At 34.8% G+C, this 16050-nt stretch overlaps 2 protein-coding genes across 5 annotated transcripts; one reads left to right on the top strand and one right to left on the bottom strand.

Moving 5' to 3' along the window:
• Positions 1–407: 407 nt before the first annotated feature.
• Positions 408–11251, top strand: LOC121268254 (phosphatidate cytidylyltransferase 1-like). The gene is made up of 12 exons (XM_041172435.1): positions 408–566; positions 3190–3327; positions 3535–3788; positions 3894–4045; positions 4332–4473; positions 5646–5802; positions 8009–8056; positions 8159–8245; positions 9203–9331; positions 9431–9487; positions 10582–10665; positions 10941–11251. The coding sequence occupies exons 2-12, from the start codon at positions 3259–3261 to the stop codon at positions 11022–11024; spliced, it is 1263 nt and encodes a 420-aa protein (XP_041028369.1). The 5' UTR covers positions 408–566; positions 3190–3258; the 3' UTR covers positions 11025–11251.
• On the bottom strand, positions 3283–15843 carry LOC121268276 (alkaline ceramidase-like). Of its 4 annotated transcripts, none has more exons than XM_041172466.1 (4): positions 15527–15683; positions 14082–14419; positions 12992–13552; positions 3283–3295 (listed from the first exon to the last, which is right to left on the bottom strand). In XM_041172466.1, the coding sequence occupies exons 2-3, from the start codon at positions 14333–14335 to the stop codon at positions 13039–13041; spliced, it is 768 nt and encodes a 255-aa protein (XP_041028400.1). In that variant the 5' UTR covers positions 14336–14419; positions 15527–15683; the 3' UTR covers positions 3283–3295; positions 12992–13038. The 4 variants fall into 4 exon arrangements, 1 of the variants encoding a protein (XP_041028400.1); XR_005941137.1 differs by lacking the exon at positions 3283–3295 and adding an exon at positions 12759–12929 and having other exon boundaries at positions 12964–13552; positions 15527–15843; XR_005941136.1 differs by lacking the exon at positions 3283–3295 and adding an exon at positions 12759–12929 and having other exon boundaries at positions 12964–13552; positions 14082–14422; positions 15527–15682.
• Between the last annotated feature and the right edge of the window lie 207 nt (positions 15844–16050).

Raw genomic sequence — 16050 nt, 5'->3', positions numbered from 1 at the left:
AATTAATTATATTATCTTCATAGATCTTATCATTAAATTCTTTTCTTCTACACTAGATGTTTATATTTTAGAATAATCTAATACAGGGCAAACGTGCATCGCACGTAAATTCACTGCTAGTATATATATATATATATATATATGATAATTTTTAGTTAAAAATATATCAAATATTTTAGATATAAAAAAATTACATAAAAGTAATTTTACATACTAATGTGATTTGATACAAAAAGTTAAATTATAAAATTATTTATATTATAAAATAAATTTAATAAATCATATTAAAACATATCAATTTATGAGTTTATGTTTATATACGTATCAATTCTCATATAAAGTGAAGATTTTTAAAAAAATTAGAAATAATTTTAAAAAAATATTTATATTAAATATAGTGAGGATCCATTGTTTAGGGAAACCGCACCGAACCAAAAACTGGTTTCCAATTCAATTACTGCATTTTTACGCATTCCACAAGATAGTGATCGAGCTAAAGGGACCTTCCTTTACCTCGCTTCCTCTACTATTCGTATTCGCTCCCTCTCATTTTTGCAACTCTCCAGGTTTCAGTCTCTCTCTCTCTCTCTGATATATAAATGCACGTGCGTCTATGCTGGTTTCGTATCGATTTCAGGTTCAAATTTTCGCTTTAAACAAGGTCTTCTGTGGTTCGGTTCATATTTGGCGTAGGGAGCCATTTTGATTTCCAGCATTTTGATTCCGCTGAAATGTTTCTTCCGTAGTAATTCGGAGCTTTTTTCTTTTCAGATTTGTTTGGGGTAAGTCTTTGTGTGAGTATTTGTTTGATTTAAGTTTCTTTGGCTTTTTAATTTCTTTGGGGCAAGTCTTTTTATCGTGAAAGTGGGAATGGTTGCAGTTTGTGTCTGAAGCCAAACATGCGTGGTCTTGTGCCAGTGCTACTGTTCTAGTACCACACCGGATGTGTTGGACTAGGGATAATGTTTAATCCAACGTGATTTGATGAATTGGAGTTCATGTTTTGGTGACACGCTTACTCCCTACAAGTTCATGGCTCGTGTCTCATCGGCGCGCTGGTGAAGGTCTTTGGGAATTTTTTTTTTTTTTTATTAGTAAGAGTAAAATTTTATTGATAATAAAGGCATAGCTCAAGGGGAGTATAATTTTCTGCGTTCATTCGAGCTCAAAGCCTTTTTTTTTTTTTTTTCCTTCTAATTTTGTTATTATCCCCATGACTTCGATGGGTTTGAGGTCAGGTTACGTCTCGCCTACATAAGATAGTGCCTGCTGTCCGTGTGCATCACGTGGAACCTCCTGTTGGGTGTCCAAATGTTGAGTACTGGAAATGCCTAGACAAGGAGTTCCCCTCTAACCTTTTTAGCTCAGGAAAAAGCAAAACAAAAATAAAAAACAAAAACAATAAAGGAGTATATGCTAACATGTTTATCAATGTTCTAGTGAGAAATTAACTTTTCTATTCAGTATGGGATGTTTACATTCCCTCTTTTAAGAATGAGATGGCCCCTTTTGAAGAGACCATTGGAGAGTGTCTATGAATATGGTTAGTTCATGGTCAATTGAGACCAATAACTTGGCTAGGATTTGGTTTTAAGGTTGTGGATGTGGGAAATAGAAATTACAATGATGCGTGTTTAAGTAAATACAAAATTGTTGCTTAAGATACACATGTTTTGGACATTTATATGGTGGAATAGAAAAACATAATTTTCTTTTAGTTGTATTATTGTGTGTTGCTATTCTCATATTCTACTATTGTATTAGCAATGATCTGTTATTTGTATGCTACATGTCCTTCAGTGGCGGACCTATGTGTATCTCATGGCCACCCCAAAATTTTTTGAGAAATCAAAATATACCCTAGTTTTTAGTCATAATTTTTTTTTTGATAAGTAATAATATTATATATATATATATATATATATATCAATAGGAGTAACCAAGTACACTGGACGTATACAAGAAAACACCTAGCCCATACAAGAGAGCCCCTAATTACCCAAAAATCCCATGAAACCTACCCAAAATACATCATGCCCAAAATACAAAACACACCTCCCCAACCCCAAGCCTTGTTTCCATAAAACTAATCCTCTACCCGAACATCCCACTACTTGATCGTCTTCACAATGCCCTCCCTTTATTCTTCACTCGACTTGGGCTACCTCCCTTAGTCTTGTAGTTGATTGCACATGAAAGATGCTTTAACTTCCTGCTTTTCCAAAAAGAAATTTATAATTCCCCATATGCTCTGCAAAATTTTATAAAATTCCAAACTTATTAAAATGGATCCCAAAGTTTTTTGTTATACAATATTAGACATCTTAATATGGAGTCCAAAGTAAGAATATAAGAAAAATCATTTAAGGTTGGTGATCTATATGGAAAATAGTTGAAGGTCTTTATTATAGTATTATATGCTTAATGTGACATGAAAATATCTAGAGTTTACATGAAACTTAATAAATTAGCTTTGATACTAGAATGAAAGATGACATTCTAAAAGATCACTTGATAGTTTCTATGAAACAAATAAATTCTAAATATTTCATTACAAAAATAATAATGGATGAATATTATTTCATGAAACATTATCATCAAAAATCTGAAACATATATTAAAACGTCTTTTTAGAATTTTTTTTCTACGTGTATATTGCAAATTATCAAGATCTAATTTTATATATAGTTATGTTTTTATGATTTTTGAATTTCAATGTGTCACACACTAGAAAATTTGGCCCTCCCTCAGAAAAATTGCCGGTTCCACCACTGGTGTCCTTGTTAGCTTTTGTTTGTTAGGGCTCTTGAGAATGCTGCAGTTATTCCTTCATATTGGTGTATTTGTGCAATTTTTAGGTGGTTACCCTGATTCCCTCATTCATTCAGATGTATCAATATTTTGTGTTTTTCCATGTGAAGTTTGATGTTTTTTGAGAGGCATAATTTTCATTGAAGCTGATGTGGTGTTTGCACTAAAAATTTGCTTTACGAACTGGTTCATAGAATAGAGATGGCCTCTGATCCTAAGTCGATAATTAATTCCTGTAGTTTGTTAAGTCCACTTTATCAATTTCCACCGTAATAAATTCGGATTTTATTTTTATTTTTTAATATTGCCCCCTTTCTCCCATGTACTATTATTTGCTAATTGGTCTATAACTCTTGTCTTGTGTGTTTGATGTTTCAGGGGGCTATTTTCTGCATCATCCATATTTCTGTTGTTTTTTCCTTTGAGTAAAGAATTGTTTGAAGAGCCATGCAAAAGGATAATAGTACCAGTACTCTGTCAACTCCTCGTATTCGACATCGTAGACGCTCAAATGAGGTTTGCATATTGAATATGCAATTAACCTAAGATTTGATTTTTCTGGTTTAATATCAATTTCATCCCTTTTGGCAACCATCTATTTGGAAACTGAATCCAAATAATTTTATATTGAAGTTAAAGAGTCTGGAGTTAACATATATTGACTTTGTTAACTGTAAGGGGCTCAGTATATAATTTGATTAGTTTTTCTTCTTCGGCTGTCAGGTTATTCCAGAGGATAGCAAAGCAAATGGAGGCCATTTACTTGCTGATGATCGTAATAAATACAGGTCAATGTGGATCCGTGCATATTCATCTCTTTGGATGATTGGGGGCTTTGCATTTATTATCTACATGGGTCATCTTTATATTATGGCTATGGTGGTGGTTATCCAAATCTTTATGGCTAGAGAGCTGTTCAATCTACTCAGGAAAGCTCATGAAGATAAACATCTCCCAGGATTTAGGCTATTAAATTGGTAAGAATGGGATTTGATTGTCACAATGTCAACAGAAATTGTTCTTCCTAGATTTTATTTATTCCATCTTATATGTATTTATTCATTTCCAATTTTTGTGTTCAGGCACTTTTTCTTCACTGCAATGTTATTTGTATATGGTCGCCTTTTCAGTCAACGGCTGGTCAATACTATAACGGCAGACAGATTTTTTGATCGATTTGTGAACAGCCTTTTCAAGTATCACATGGCTATCTGTTATTTCTTATACATTGCAGGTTGGTTATACACGTTATTCTTGTTCTTTGGCATAATGGCCATGATATCAAAAGACCTCTTTTATACCTGTCTAATATTTTAAACGCAATTACCATTTATATTCGTAAATTGTATTTCATGTTATTGTTGTTGTTGTTGTTGTTCTTCTTCTTCTTCTTATTGTTTTTATTGTTAGTATTATTGTTGTTGTTATCATCTTCATCATCATCATCATCAATATTGTTGTTTTATGGCCACTATTAACAATATTTCTGATAACAACATTTTTTGTGTAACGGAGCTCAGGTTTTATGTGGTTCATTCTTACATTAAAGAAGAAGATGTACAAGTATCAGTTTGGCCAGTATGCATGGACGCACATGATTCTAATTGTTGTGTTTGCGCAGTCTTCCTTCACCGTTGCCAATATTTTTGAAGGAATTTTCTGGTAACTCAACTTTCATAAGAAAAACATATAGCTGATTTTGGATCTTGTCGACAAACTCTAAATTCTAACTCACAGACCATTTGAACTGATGCTTTACTTTTATTAACTTCCTTTAGTAGACTCCTTTTGGACCTTTTTTCCGCCTCTTTTCTGATACTTGCCTATTAGAATTTACTATCTACATAGTAACTTATCAAAAAAAAAAAATTTACTATCTACATAGTTGGCACCCAGTACACTTAAAAAAAAAAAGAGTTAGCACCCGGTACTATGAAGTTTGATATGTGATGTTAGTTAGCATATTTATTTAATTTTTTTTAAAAAAATTTTAATGATAAAATCATTTAGAAGTTGTACATCAGGACTAATGGGTCCTTGCTCTGCTTCTTAGATCTCTTGAGATTCCTAACTGCTTGTTGCATAGGTGCTTGTCTAAATTGGCTTACCCTCCAGCAAGTGGATACTAACAGGCCAATAGAGAAGCCTATTAAGCCACTGAAAGGTGGTATGAAATTGTAAGATAACTAATAAAAAGGTAAAAGTACATGAAATTTTTAAGAAGTCTTTCATCTTTTATTAGAGGTGGCACAGCTTTTGATAAGAATCATGTCGAACTTCTGAAAATGGTAAGGATAATATAGCAAATTGAAGAAGCATGAACTTTCTCTAAGTTTCAAATGTCTAGTGACAATTCAAAAGGAAAGGTTTTTGTCTTTTTTGAGACAGAAGGAATAGTTAAAAAGGTTCCCAGTTTCAATTCTATCAGTTGACATGAGATTGAACCAGAGGGAAGCCTGTACTTTGAAGCCTTTTCTAGATATATTGTTTGTCCTTGACAGTGTGCATAGAGATTCTCAATTCTTTACTTGCTCTTTTGGAAATTTGGGCGTGATGTTTTTATTTGTTTTATTTATTTATTTATTTGCTTCCTTGGAAGTAATGTATGTTTCCCTTATTAGTTCACTTCCTATAAAGCTTGTTGTTTTTCTGAGGTTGGGTTGATGAGATGCATTCAAGGAGTATAAGTTACATTCTTTAGTTTGTGCACCCTACAACTAACTGCATTAAGATTATGTTTAGACTTCTATGCTTTTTATCTTGGTTCACATGGCTGATAATTTAATTTTTAAATTTTGATGTTTTATATTTGGACACATGGGCTATTTATGCAGGTTTCTTCTTCCAGCAACTCTTATAGCCATCAATGACATTGCTGCTTATGTCTTCGGCTTCTTTTTTGGAAGAACCCCTTTAATCAAGTTATCTCCAAAGAAAACTTGGGAGGGATTCATAGGAGCGTCTGTTACAACTATCATCTCTGCATTTGTGGTAAGCACAGGTTCTTTTGCTCGTTCATGGTAAATGCATTTTTGTTTTGTTATGTTTATTGCTTGCTTAGTAACTTTGAGGAAGCATTGTCCTAGCAACTATGGGGAAACATTTTCCTCACAAGCCTAATTTTCCAGTGGCATGTCGCCTTTTATGTTTACATCTCCATTTCCCACCATTTGAGTAAGTATGGTGCCATGCCTCAGTCCTTGTGATATGGATTGCATTGATCTTGTCCTTTAATTAATCATAATACTGGGCGCTGAGTGCAACTTAATGGCCATACAGCATCCAAAAATTCCCATACTTATGTTTCCAATATTGTATAAATAGACAGGATATTCATTGAATTTGATCCGATTAGTGTTGAGTCGAATGATATCATGCATTACTACAACCATATAAGTTATCAAGTTGATGACTAGCATTTTGTGCAATAGTATTACTTATCACTAATAATGTTTTGGAAATGGTTTGACATTGTTTATTAGTTTGATTACATCTTGACTAACTGAGATTGTTCAATTGTTGCCTCACTCCACCCTATTCGTCTCGCCATCCCAGTCCAGTCGCCACTTTTGCTAGTAGCTACATGCCATGAATGTGATCTCCTATTACACACTGGTATTCTGCTCTTTTTCAACTCTCCGACGTAGACTTGACCCTCTCCATCTCCTGTGACTCCACCATCTCAGGTTTTTCCCTTCATCAGGTTGCTCACCACATCATACAAAACACTGATGACATTCCCAAGTTCCCTATTTTTCTGCTGAGAAACCCAAGAAAAGCAAAGAAAATGTATGACCTAATGGTGGAGTTCTAGGTAATAAATATTAATAGACATTTTAAGAAAAATTACATGAATCTATGCGGTGTCAGGTAATAGAAAGGTGTAGATTGCTTTTTGACCAGAAACCTGTGAAAAGGGTAAGAAAATCATCATTTTTTTTTCAATGTGTTCTCTATTATGAAACTTACCTCAGTTTACCAAGTCGGGAATGGTGTGGTTTATATTTTTCCAAAGCATTCCAGATGTTACAGAGTCAAACTTTCTCACACTTTCTTCATTAACAAAGCAAACAACCAGATGACGAAGAGTTTCTGTTTGCTCGAGAAAATCCATAAATAAAATATTATTTGTTGCTCATTATTTTCTCAGGACCCAAGCGAAGAAAAAAAAGTTGAAAAGAGTGTTGGGAGAGCCATTAAAGGGATTGAGACCTGTAAAAGAGAAGATAAATGAGGAGAAGATAAATACTAGAGATGAGGAAAGATCTATAACTAGTGAAATTTAGAAGTCTCAAAGTGCACTTGTGAATTTTGATGGGTTTGGGGAGAGAGACTGGCGGAAGCAAGAAACATGTTAAATTAATAATTAATCAAATTAATAACAAGAAAATCACATAAATCTTTTTTAGAAACCCAAGAGATGCCGACGTGTCGACTTCTTATTGGAGGGTGTAAAGCCCATAAGCAAAGTAAAATTCATAAGCAAAACTTCTGAGGATTAATCTCAGTTGCATGTCAACCCATATTCCGATGTAAGACTAAAGTTTTGATTCAGTTCCAAGACATGACTTCATGGCTTTTTCTAGCCATGAGTCCGCACTAGTTCTTTGAGCATAATGCAATCCCCTTTATGGTTCTTATAAGCTTCCTAATAGCTTTTCATCTATTCAATACTGAACCTCCACTTTCAGCAAACCGACATTTATCAAAGTATGGCCTGAATTCTTACAGTGGCAATTACAAATATCATCTTCTTATTTTGTAATTTCATACTATACCTTGGAGTTCAATGTTTGACTTCGAAGATTTTGATCCAGCACTCTGTGGTGGTGGTTATGATCTTTGGTCAAACCTATGGCGAGCCTCTACCACCTTCCAATGAAATCTGATATCCTTGATTGCTCAATGACAGATTCAAATTTATGGCGAGCCTCTCCCTGAAATATGCATCTGAAAGCTTTTCATTCTCCTAGCAAGGCTAAAATGTGTTTTCAGTGCTTCACATGGAGTTCCACCACATCCACTTTATAAAGCATTTTACCATCATATTTGTACTTTTACATGCTTAACGTCTATCTGACCATGTTTGTAGAATTCATTTTTATTTACCCTGAAAGTAATTGCGGGCAGATTTCTGGTAGTAATGTTAATTTCTATGAATCCCTATAAGCATGGATATGTTCACTTGCTCATGCAGCTTGCAAAGGTCATGGGTCGTTTTCCGTGGCTAACGTGTCCGAGGAAGGTAATTCTTTTTCTGGAATGTAAGTCGTTAATGTTTGAAGAAACACAATAGATTGGTTCTGAAAAAACTTTATCCTTATTCTCTTGAGTTGATGACATGCAGGATTTATCAACTGGTTGGCTTTACTGTGATCCTGGTCCTTTGTTTAAGCCTGAGCATTTCTCTTTACTAGGATGGGTTCCTCAATGGGTGAGTAAAGTGGCACTCAATTGAAGATGCTTTTATATAAACTAGTAGCATGTATCTTACTTGCCCAGTAAGTAAACCATATATTGGTCTAAATCTTCTTGTAGTATCCCGTCATCCTACACATGTAGTATGTATAACGTGCGTGCTTTCACATCCAAAATGTATGGGAATAAGAAAACATCTAGTTGATTTCACGAAGTAACCATTCCAGAATTCAATATAGATAGTTACGCTGTTCAGAATATTTGACTTTGACAAGCCATTCTGCATGTAGATACTTGTTAAATTTGGTTTTGCTATCATAGGACTCAACTACTGCTAGCTGTTCATCTACTCAAGGTTGTTCCCCTGCATATTCTTCTGCAATTTCGTCTCAGAATTTCCCTCCTGGATATTCTTTTGAAATGCTTTTACTCCATTAATGCCCCCTTGGAGTTTCCACAAGAACCAACATCCTTTGTTCATCTGATGAACGTTTCCGTGAACAAACACTTTTTACTGTCAACCTGGATATCGTAATGCATACCTGACCTATACATTCTTCCCATGCCCAGTGTGGATGTGTTGGACTTGGTTTTTAATTAGGGCTGAAAATATCAATTATGCCTCGTAGGAGTATAAATATGTGCTTTCACATATAAACATGTAAGTTCCTAAGTTAATGCTCTGTCTTTCTTCTGCTTTTAGTTTGTTTGTGCTGAAGTTTCTTTTAATATTTACTGTTACATGTATTATAATTCCAACTCTCACATGGTGAATCAGCTATCTTTGTCCAACTATTAACTGTTGGAAACGTGGCTCTTGTCCACCTTTTGAGCTATTTGCAACTATGGTAACTTAATTTGTAAAAAGCTGCTAACTATTGAACTCCTATTGTAGGAAGTGAAATGTAGATCTTGAGTAAAAAATTATGTGACTCAGATTCACATGCATCATGAGTTGTTTTCTCTTAAACAGTTTCCTTGGAAAGAGGTCTCAATTTTGCCAGTTCAATGGCATGCTCTATGTCTTGGCTTGTTTGCATCTATAATAGCACCTTTCGGAGGCTTCTTCGCTAGTGGTTTCAAAAGAGCTTTCAAAATCAAGGTTGATCTTAATGTTTTCTAAATTTAAGTGATTCGATCATAGATGATAAGCTTCCAAGATTTTTCACACAGGATGCTATATTTTCCTTTTTTGCCCCAGGATTTTGGTGATAGTATTCCTGGACATGGTGGAATTACAGATAGAATGGACTGCCAGGTAAAAGCTTTGATGAAGTTTGAATCTAGCAGATTCCTATGAATCTCTCTCTCTCTCTCTCTCTCTCTCTCTTTGATTTCATGGTTTATATAACTTTACTCCTTTTTTATCAGTTATATATAACTTTACTCTTCAGATAAGCTTCCATGCCTAATCCATGTGTGATTAGCTGTATAGTCATTTTTGGCAGAAAATTATGGTATCTTGATTGTTTTGTTGACATTTGTAGATATATATTATGTTTTACGCTTGGAAACTTTTATCTAAGACTGAGAGAAGTAGATGAATTTACAAATGTGAACATAAAACTCCATAAAAGAGGAAGGCTCCTTCATACTCATTTTGGAGAAGAGGCACAGGGGGGTTCGGTCTGGTGGATGCCCCTCTCTGTATCCCATAATTTCTTTGACCCTTTCACCATTTACTTCCCAGGAAAAAGAAAAAAAAGAGAACATAAAACTATATATAAAAATGCTGTAAGACTGAATGGAAAGGCTAGATACCCACGATACTTCTGAAGCCAGGAATAGAGCATATTGATAACCTAGTGCTGACACTGGTGACAAACATACTGAGGCGCTATTGCTTAAGATTCATCTCCATGCCTTTAACGGATTTGAAATTGGATTTTTAATTCAGTGCATTTCAGCCATAAGACTTGGAAAATCAGGAGACATCGATCTTTAAGAAACAGAGATAAATGGCCAAGATTTAGAAGTTTAACCATGACTACTATAAAAGTTATGTGAGCCTGCCTCATGTGCTGGAAGTTCAGCTTTATTACTAACCTGTATACTTGGTGTGAAAAGTCGTGGATTCCCAACTAGGTGCACTCTGTCTCTTTCATTTCTAAGATCTCTATCGTTGCCTCAAATTCATTTCATTGATTCTACTTAAAGCTGGTGATTACAAAGCCATTCCTTGTCTTTTCAGTCTCTGTTTTTCATTGGCTTTTTTCCGTTGTTTTTCCAGTGTTAGAAAAGAATTCGCCATGCCCTGTATACTTTGAAGCGTAATTATTTGTTGATTGATCAGTTAAATAAAATATGGCCATAATGCATTTTTCCGTGACTAAAATTTGTCTTCAAATGTAGATGGTGATTGCTGTATTTGCTTACATCTACCATCAGTCCTTTGTCGTGCAACAAGGCTTATCGGTTGAGATGGTCTTGAACCAGGTAATGTGTTCAAATGCTTGAATATAAAAAGAGAAAATATATTTACAACCGTGATTTGTGTAACCGCTACATAATCGTTTTGAAAAAAGTGAATAAAACATGGGATCTACATGAAAAAAATTAATTTTTTAATAGTAAACCTCACTCTTTTTTAAAGCGATTACGCGACGTTTACACACTTCACGGTTGTATATAGAATTAGAATTACTCATAAAAATGTGCGTATCCATTTATGTTGTATGAATGCATTAGCTGATGGCGTGACTACTTTTTAGATATTGACGAACCTTACTTTCGAGGAGCAGCAAGCTCTGTACATAAAGTTTCGGGAGATCTTGCAGGAGAGGCTGGCGGGATAGTCTTAGACATGTAGAAACCCTGTATCGTTTGAAAAATCTTATTTCTCGCCCAGCATGGTTTATGCATGGCGGCCCACGACGAAAAGAAAAACAAGATAATGTTTGTATATGGTGTGGGTGTTCTAACCTTCAAAACCCCATTTACTAACCTTCTTGAGTAATTCTTCAGTTAGCACGTTTTGTATAGTATATTTAGCTATTTAATATCAATGAACTCTCTCTCTCTCTCTCTCTCTCTCTCTCTCTCTCCTAATTATTGGACACTCTAATCTGTACCTAAATATCCTCCCATCGGGGAAAAGGGAACTGGAGTCAGCTCTATGCGAGAACTAGTCCTCCAAGGTCATATTTACAAAGCTTTCACATCTCTAACATGACAAAATTTAATTTGAAAAAAGTTTTAATTTTAAATTACTTGTTTTTTTCCATTTTCTTTCCAATTTTCGCAAGTTAGCTTCTTCTTTTTTTGTCAAGAATCTAGCTTAGTTTTTGTTATGATATATAGTCATTTTTGTGACTCTCTTGGTGTGGCGAAACTTTGCATTTAATTTATATTAAAAAAAATTGATGCAGTCAATTACGGACAAAAAATACGTAAAAGTTATATTGAAACTTGTATCAAAGATTCTCTTCAATGGTAAATAGGCTCGTTAAATGAGTCTTATAATATTTAATTTAAGGTGGCTTAATGTGTCTCTAGATCCTCAAAGTCCAACATCCACTTGAAGGAATCTTTTTGGAAAACTTATATAAAATATTAGTTGTCTTGCGTACTTTTCAAGAAAAAGTATAAAGAAAGCAGCATCAATAAATTGAATTGTACACCAGCTTGATCACCAAGGTTAAAATGATGCACAAACACTAGTAAATGAACGAAATAAAATTAAAGTTCATCACATGATTTGTATTACTCTATATTAACTGGTGAGTGGCATATGGAATCACATATTGTTTTAGAGGTATAAATTCTTACTCGTTCCAATGAATCTCTAATTATATCATTGGATTATTAAAAAATACTAGTTTGTCTACTGCTCGTGTATTTTAACTTTTTTTTAAATGTTTAAAAAAGTTATTACTAGTGCATTTATGTATTTATTGTTTAAAGATGTTTAAAAAATATTTGAAAGAAAAAGAAAAAGAAAATGCAATTACACTAGGGGTATACTCAAGGGTAAGAGCTGGGCAGGATAGTAAGACCCTTGGAATATATGCCAGCTGTGGATTGGGCCTCTTTTGAGAGATTTATAAATGATGTCAGAGTCTATCTCAATAAAAAAATGAGATTTGAGCAATCCATCATTCCAACAAAAAGGTCGAGAATTTAAGCGAGGCGATTGTAATAACCCATACTGGTTGACCAGTGTAGTTAGTGCATTGGATTTCTTATGACTTGGAATGGATAAGTTTTTGCTCTTTATATACATTTCAATGGGGTCCCAATTGTACCATTGTGTTTTTAAAATATAAGTACAGGTGTAGTTTAGGCCTACTTTGTGGCGTTGCATGGTCAAGCTTTGTAAATATTGTCCATTGACAATAGAAGTCTGCGTGTAAATACACTGGGGCTCCTTCATCAAGGACAAAATATAACCAGCTTATTTTATGAACCAAAATTCAACAATAAATATCTCTAGATGTCCATGACAAGAGGAGGAAAAAAAAAAAACTGGCTTGAAAAGGCACTATATATACATCAAAAGAACGGTTAGTCGTCTGATCAAAAGACAAGACTACAAAATTCAAGATTCATGATTCACTCAAAGAGTTAAATAACAAATCCCACAGACCGTTTCTAAATCGAAAAAACAAATCCAAGCACCAGAAACAAGCCATCCCGATATCATACTTGCCAACAGAAGGCATGTAAATATGGCAAATGTTCTGCCACTTAACAGTGTGATAGGCAATTGACAGTTCAAAGCAATCTAAAAAGGGAAACAAAACTAGTTGTGTTTAGTGCTTACCTCTAACGTCTCAACAATGCCTATACTTCGGTACCTTTGTATTTCATTCACTGGGTTTTTGATTTTTCGATCTTCACATAGGGTAGAAAACCCATAAAATAGACAACTTTTGGGGCCCATTCCCTTTGCTGAGCACGGCAAAACATTAAGAACGTATTTGCCGAGTAGGAACTAAAACCCATGAAGATATGCCACATGGCATGACCTTGTGGATTGACGGGCCAGCTAGATATCTCCTTGCAGAATGCACGATCACAGAGCCAACACAAGCTAGCTAGAAGAAGGGTGGCCACATATAATCTTGCAAGCCGCTTAGCAGAAGCATCTTGTGTGTGAATGTAATACTTGTACATTCGGGGAATGCACAGAAGGCACAATATTACATAATGCACCTTGAAGCCAATGCCAAGACGGACTACTGCATGAACAACAGCAAAAGAAGCACCATAAAGAAAGAGGAACGTCGGCATTGTGCTACGGTAGTGCCAATCTGGAGAGTAGAGGATGTAGATATAAAGTAGTATCTCCCACACCATAGGAGTTTCATCGCTCTGCTGCTGCCTGGAAACGTTCAGCAAACCTTCAAGTGTAAATGTCCACAGCAAATAATCATATCCAAAAAAAAATTCTAATAGTTTACGCTATCCTGACAGACTGCATAAGGGACGAGAAGACTTCCAGGTCTAAAGTGAATGTGCAACTCTCCCAAGTGTGCATGTGCAAAATCAGTTTTATTAAACACGGGCCCATTAATTTCTAAGTTAGTTCCTGCATATACTGCTCTTGAGCATGTTACTGACACATGAGAGAGAACAAGCTTTTCACCCAATCCCAAAAAAAAAAAATCGCATCAAGCTAACCTACCAAGTGAAGCCCTAATCCCAACTCCACTAGGAAGCCTGCATGACTTTTTGCACATTGTGACTAAGAAGAGAAATAAGGCTTCAATTTCTGTATCGGATTCAGAATACAAGTAAGAAGCTCTTATAGACCTATCTCAATTACACTAGGACAAGACCTCAACACTGTTAGAGTTAACCAATCACACAAACATTAAGCTTCAGTGATCAATGAGAAGAGAATTACTTACCCGCGTTGCAAAGTGGCATGGTATAACATGTTTCCAATGGCAAGTATAATATTAGATATGTGAAGAACAGTAAATCTCTTCTCAAATCGCTGTCTTAAGGCATTGATAAGACCAAAGAGGGCCAAAAGAATGGTTGGGATATTGGATATGGTGTTGTAAAATTCAGCAATATAAGAAGAGTAGGCATAATTCTTCTCACAACCCTCAATAGTGGATGTGACAGGACCCCAAAAACTTGATATCCCCTCAGCCATTATCCCTATATTCTATTCAATATATTCAGGAAAATCCTTTGTGCTGCAGAATAGCAGAGATCACAAAAGTCGCAAACCATGTGCCTGCTGAAAAGAAGCTGATCAGCAATCCAACAATTTATTCATAGAAGACAAGTTGCGGACAGTGGAAACAAATTGAACAAATCACATTTATCTAGTCTCTTACACACACGACAATGCAGGGTGAGAATATAATTTTGGAGAAGTTAAAAGACACACATCACGTGCATGACAAAGATAAATAGATCGAAAGACGATGCAAACTGCCCAGTGCATTATTCGTGATATAGATAAGCTGAACAAACACAATGAGTTTCACACCACCACGACACAAACCAAAACCAAAACCAAAACCAAATCAGACATGCCCTTAAACAATCCCCCACGTTAAAGACAAAGAATTTATTGTGATATCTCATCGGATGACATAGAAATCAATCTTGAATAATAGAAATGGGAAAGCCAGACAAGAAACTTAAACTCCAAGCCACACAGATGTGAATAGAGGAATTACCCAGGACAAAAAAGAAAAAAAAAAAAAATAGTTCAGAATGCAAACCTCTGCCATTCATACGATCTACCAAAGAAACATAACTAAATGAATAAAAACAAGGCTCAAAATGGTGTACGCATGAAAACTAAAAATAAACCAGAAAACATTATGACATATTAAGCGTTATACTAAAATTCTAAACAATAATCAGCCCCAAGTATTAGACAAAGCATCAGCATATTGCTTGCTCAAACAAATAAATTAAAAAATACATGAAAAATTAAAAAAAGAAATCCAAATTGAGACCCACTCATGATTCATCAACGAAGCAGTCACATCGCATGGGTTTGCTTGGCGACAAATCGACGGCTCGTCCGAGTTCAACAAAGAAAGAATCAGCCCTCACATGAGGATATCCTTGACCCAGATTAACTAATCACACCCATTACAACCAAAGTGCTGAAAAATCCAATCCCAATATCAAAACTTCTCGCGCCACAAAAAAGAAGTCGAAGAAGAAGAAGAAGAAGAACCGACAAAACTAAAATATATGGGGGAAAAAACACAAAAAATAAAAATAAAAATAAAACATAAACGCGCTCTAGAAAATGAAACCCATCCATCCATCCGAACAATATCTACATGTAAATACTTGCATAAGATTACACAAAACGAACCGTTTTTGCCGAATCGGATCTCATATTGCTTGTCTACTAAGCTTGAACCAAACGGGAATTACTGGGGGCGCAAGAGGCAGAGACAGATGCCCTTTTCGGCTTTCGAGGCAGAGGAGGGACGGTGACCAGTTATTTCCCCCCTCCCTTTTTCTTTATTTTATCTTTTTATCTTTTATCTTTTATCTAAATAATAAAAAAATAAAATATTCCCATTTACGTCACTCTAAAATAATGTTTTAATTTATTATTAAAAAAATTTTCTTATCAGTGATTATTTATTATCCTACGCTAAAATATTATACTGATTATTTGGAGCACTTCGAGTAAAATGTTTGTTTTTTTGGATTTGCCTCTTAATTTGATTGTTATTCTATTTTATTTTATTTTTTATTTTTAAATAGTTAAAAATTGTTATAATTAGTAAATTTATGTATTTTTTGAATATTAAAAAAAATCAGAATGAACTGTATAATCCAACGGTCACCCACAAGCAATACAGTAGCACGGTCCATTCTTTGATGTGG

The sequence above is a fragment of the Juglans microcarpa x Juglans regia genome, chromosome 5S (assembly GCF_004785595.1).
Source record: "Juglans microcarpa x Juglans regia isolate MS1-56 chromosome 5S, Jm3101_v1.0, whole genome shotgun sequence".
NCBI classification, from domain to species: Eukaryota; Viridiplantae; Streptophyta; class Magnoliopsida; order Fagales; family Juglandaceae; genus Juglans; species Juglans microcarpa x Juglans regia.
This window is presented reverse-complemented; position numbering and strand designations above follow the sequence as displayed.

Excerpts from the sequence above, each read along its gene's own strand:
- LOC121268254 (XM_041172435.1), top strand. The coding sequence starts at position 3,259 with ATGCAAAAGGATAATAGTACCAGTACTCTGTCAACTCCTCGTATTCGA. Across the intron at positions 3,328-3,534 it reads ATCGTAGACGCTCAAATGAG|GTTATTCCAGAGGATAGCAA; the intron begins GTTTGCATATTG and ends TTCGGCTGTCAG. Across the intron at positions 3,789-3,893 it reads GGATTTAGGCTATTAAATTG|GCACTTTTTCTTCACTGCAA; the intron begins GTAAGAATGGGA and ends TTTTGTGTTCAG.
- LOC121268276 (XM_041172466.1), bottom strand. The coding sequence starts at position 14,335 with ATGGCTGAGGGGATATCAAGTTTTTGGGGTCCTGTCACATCCACTATT. Across the intron at positions 13,553-14,081 it reads CATGCCACTTTGCAACGCGG|GCAGCAGCAGAGCGATGAAA; the intron begins GTAAGTAATTCT and ends GAACGTTTCCAG.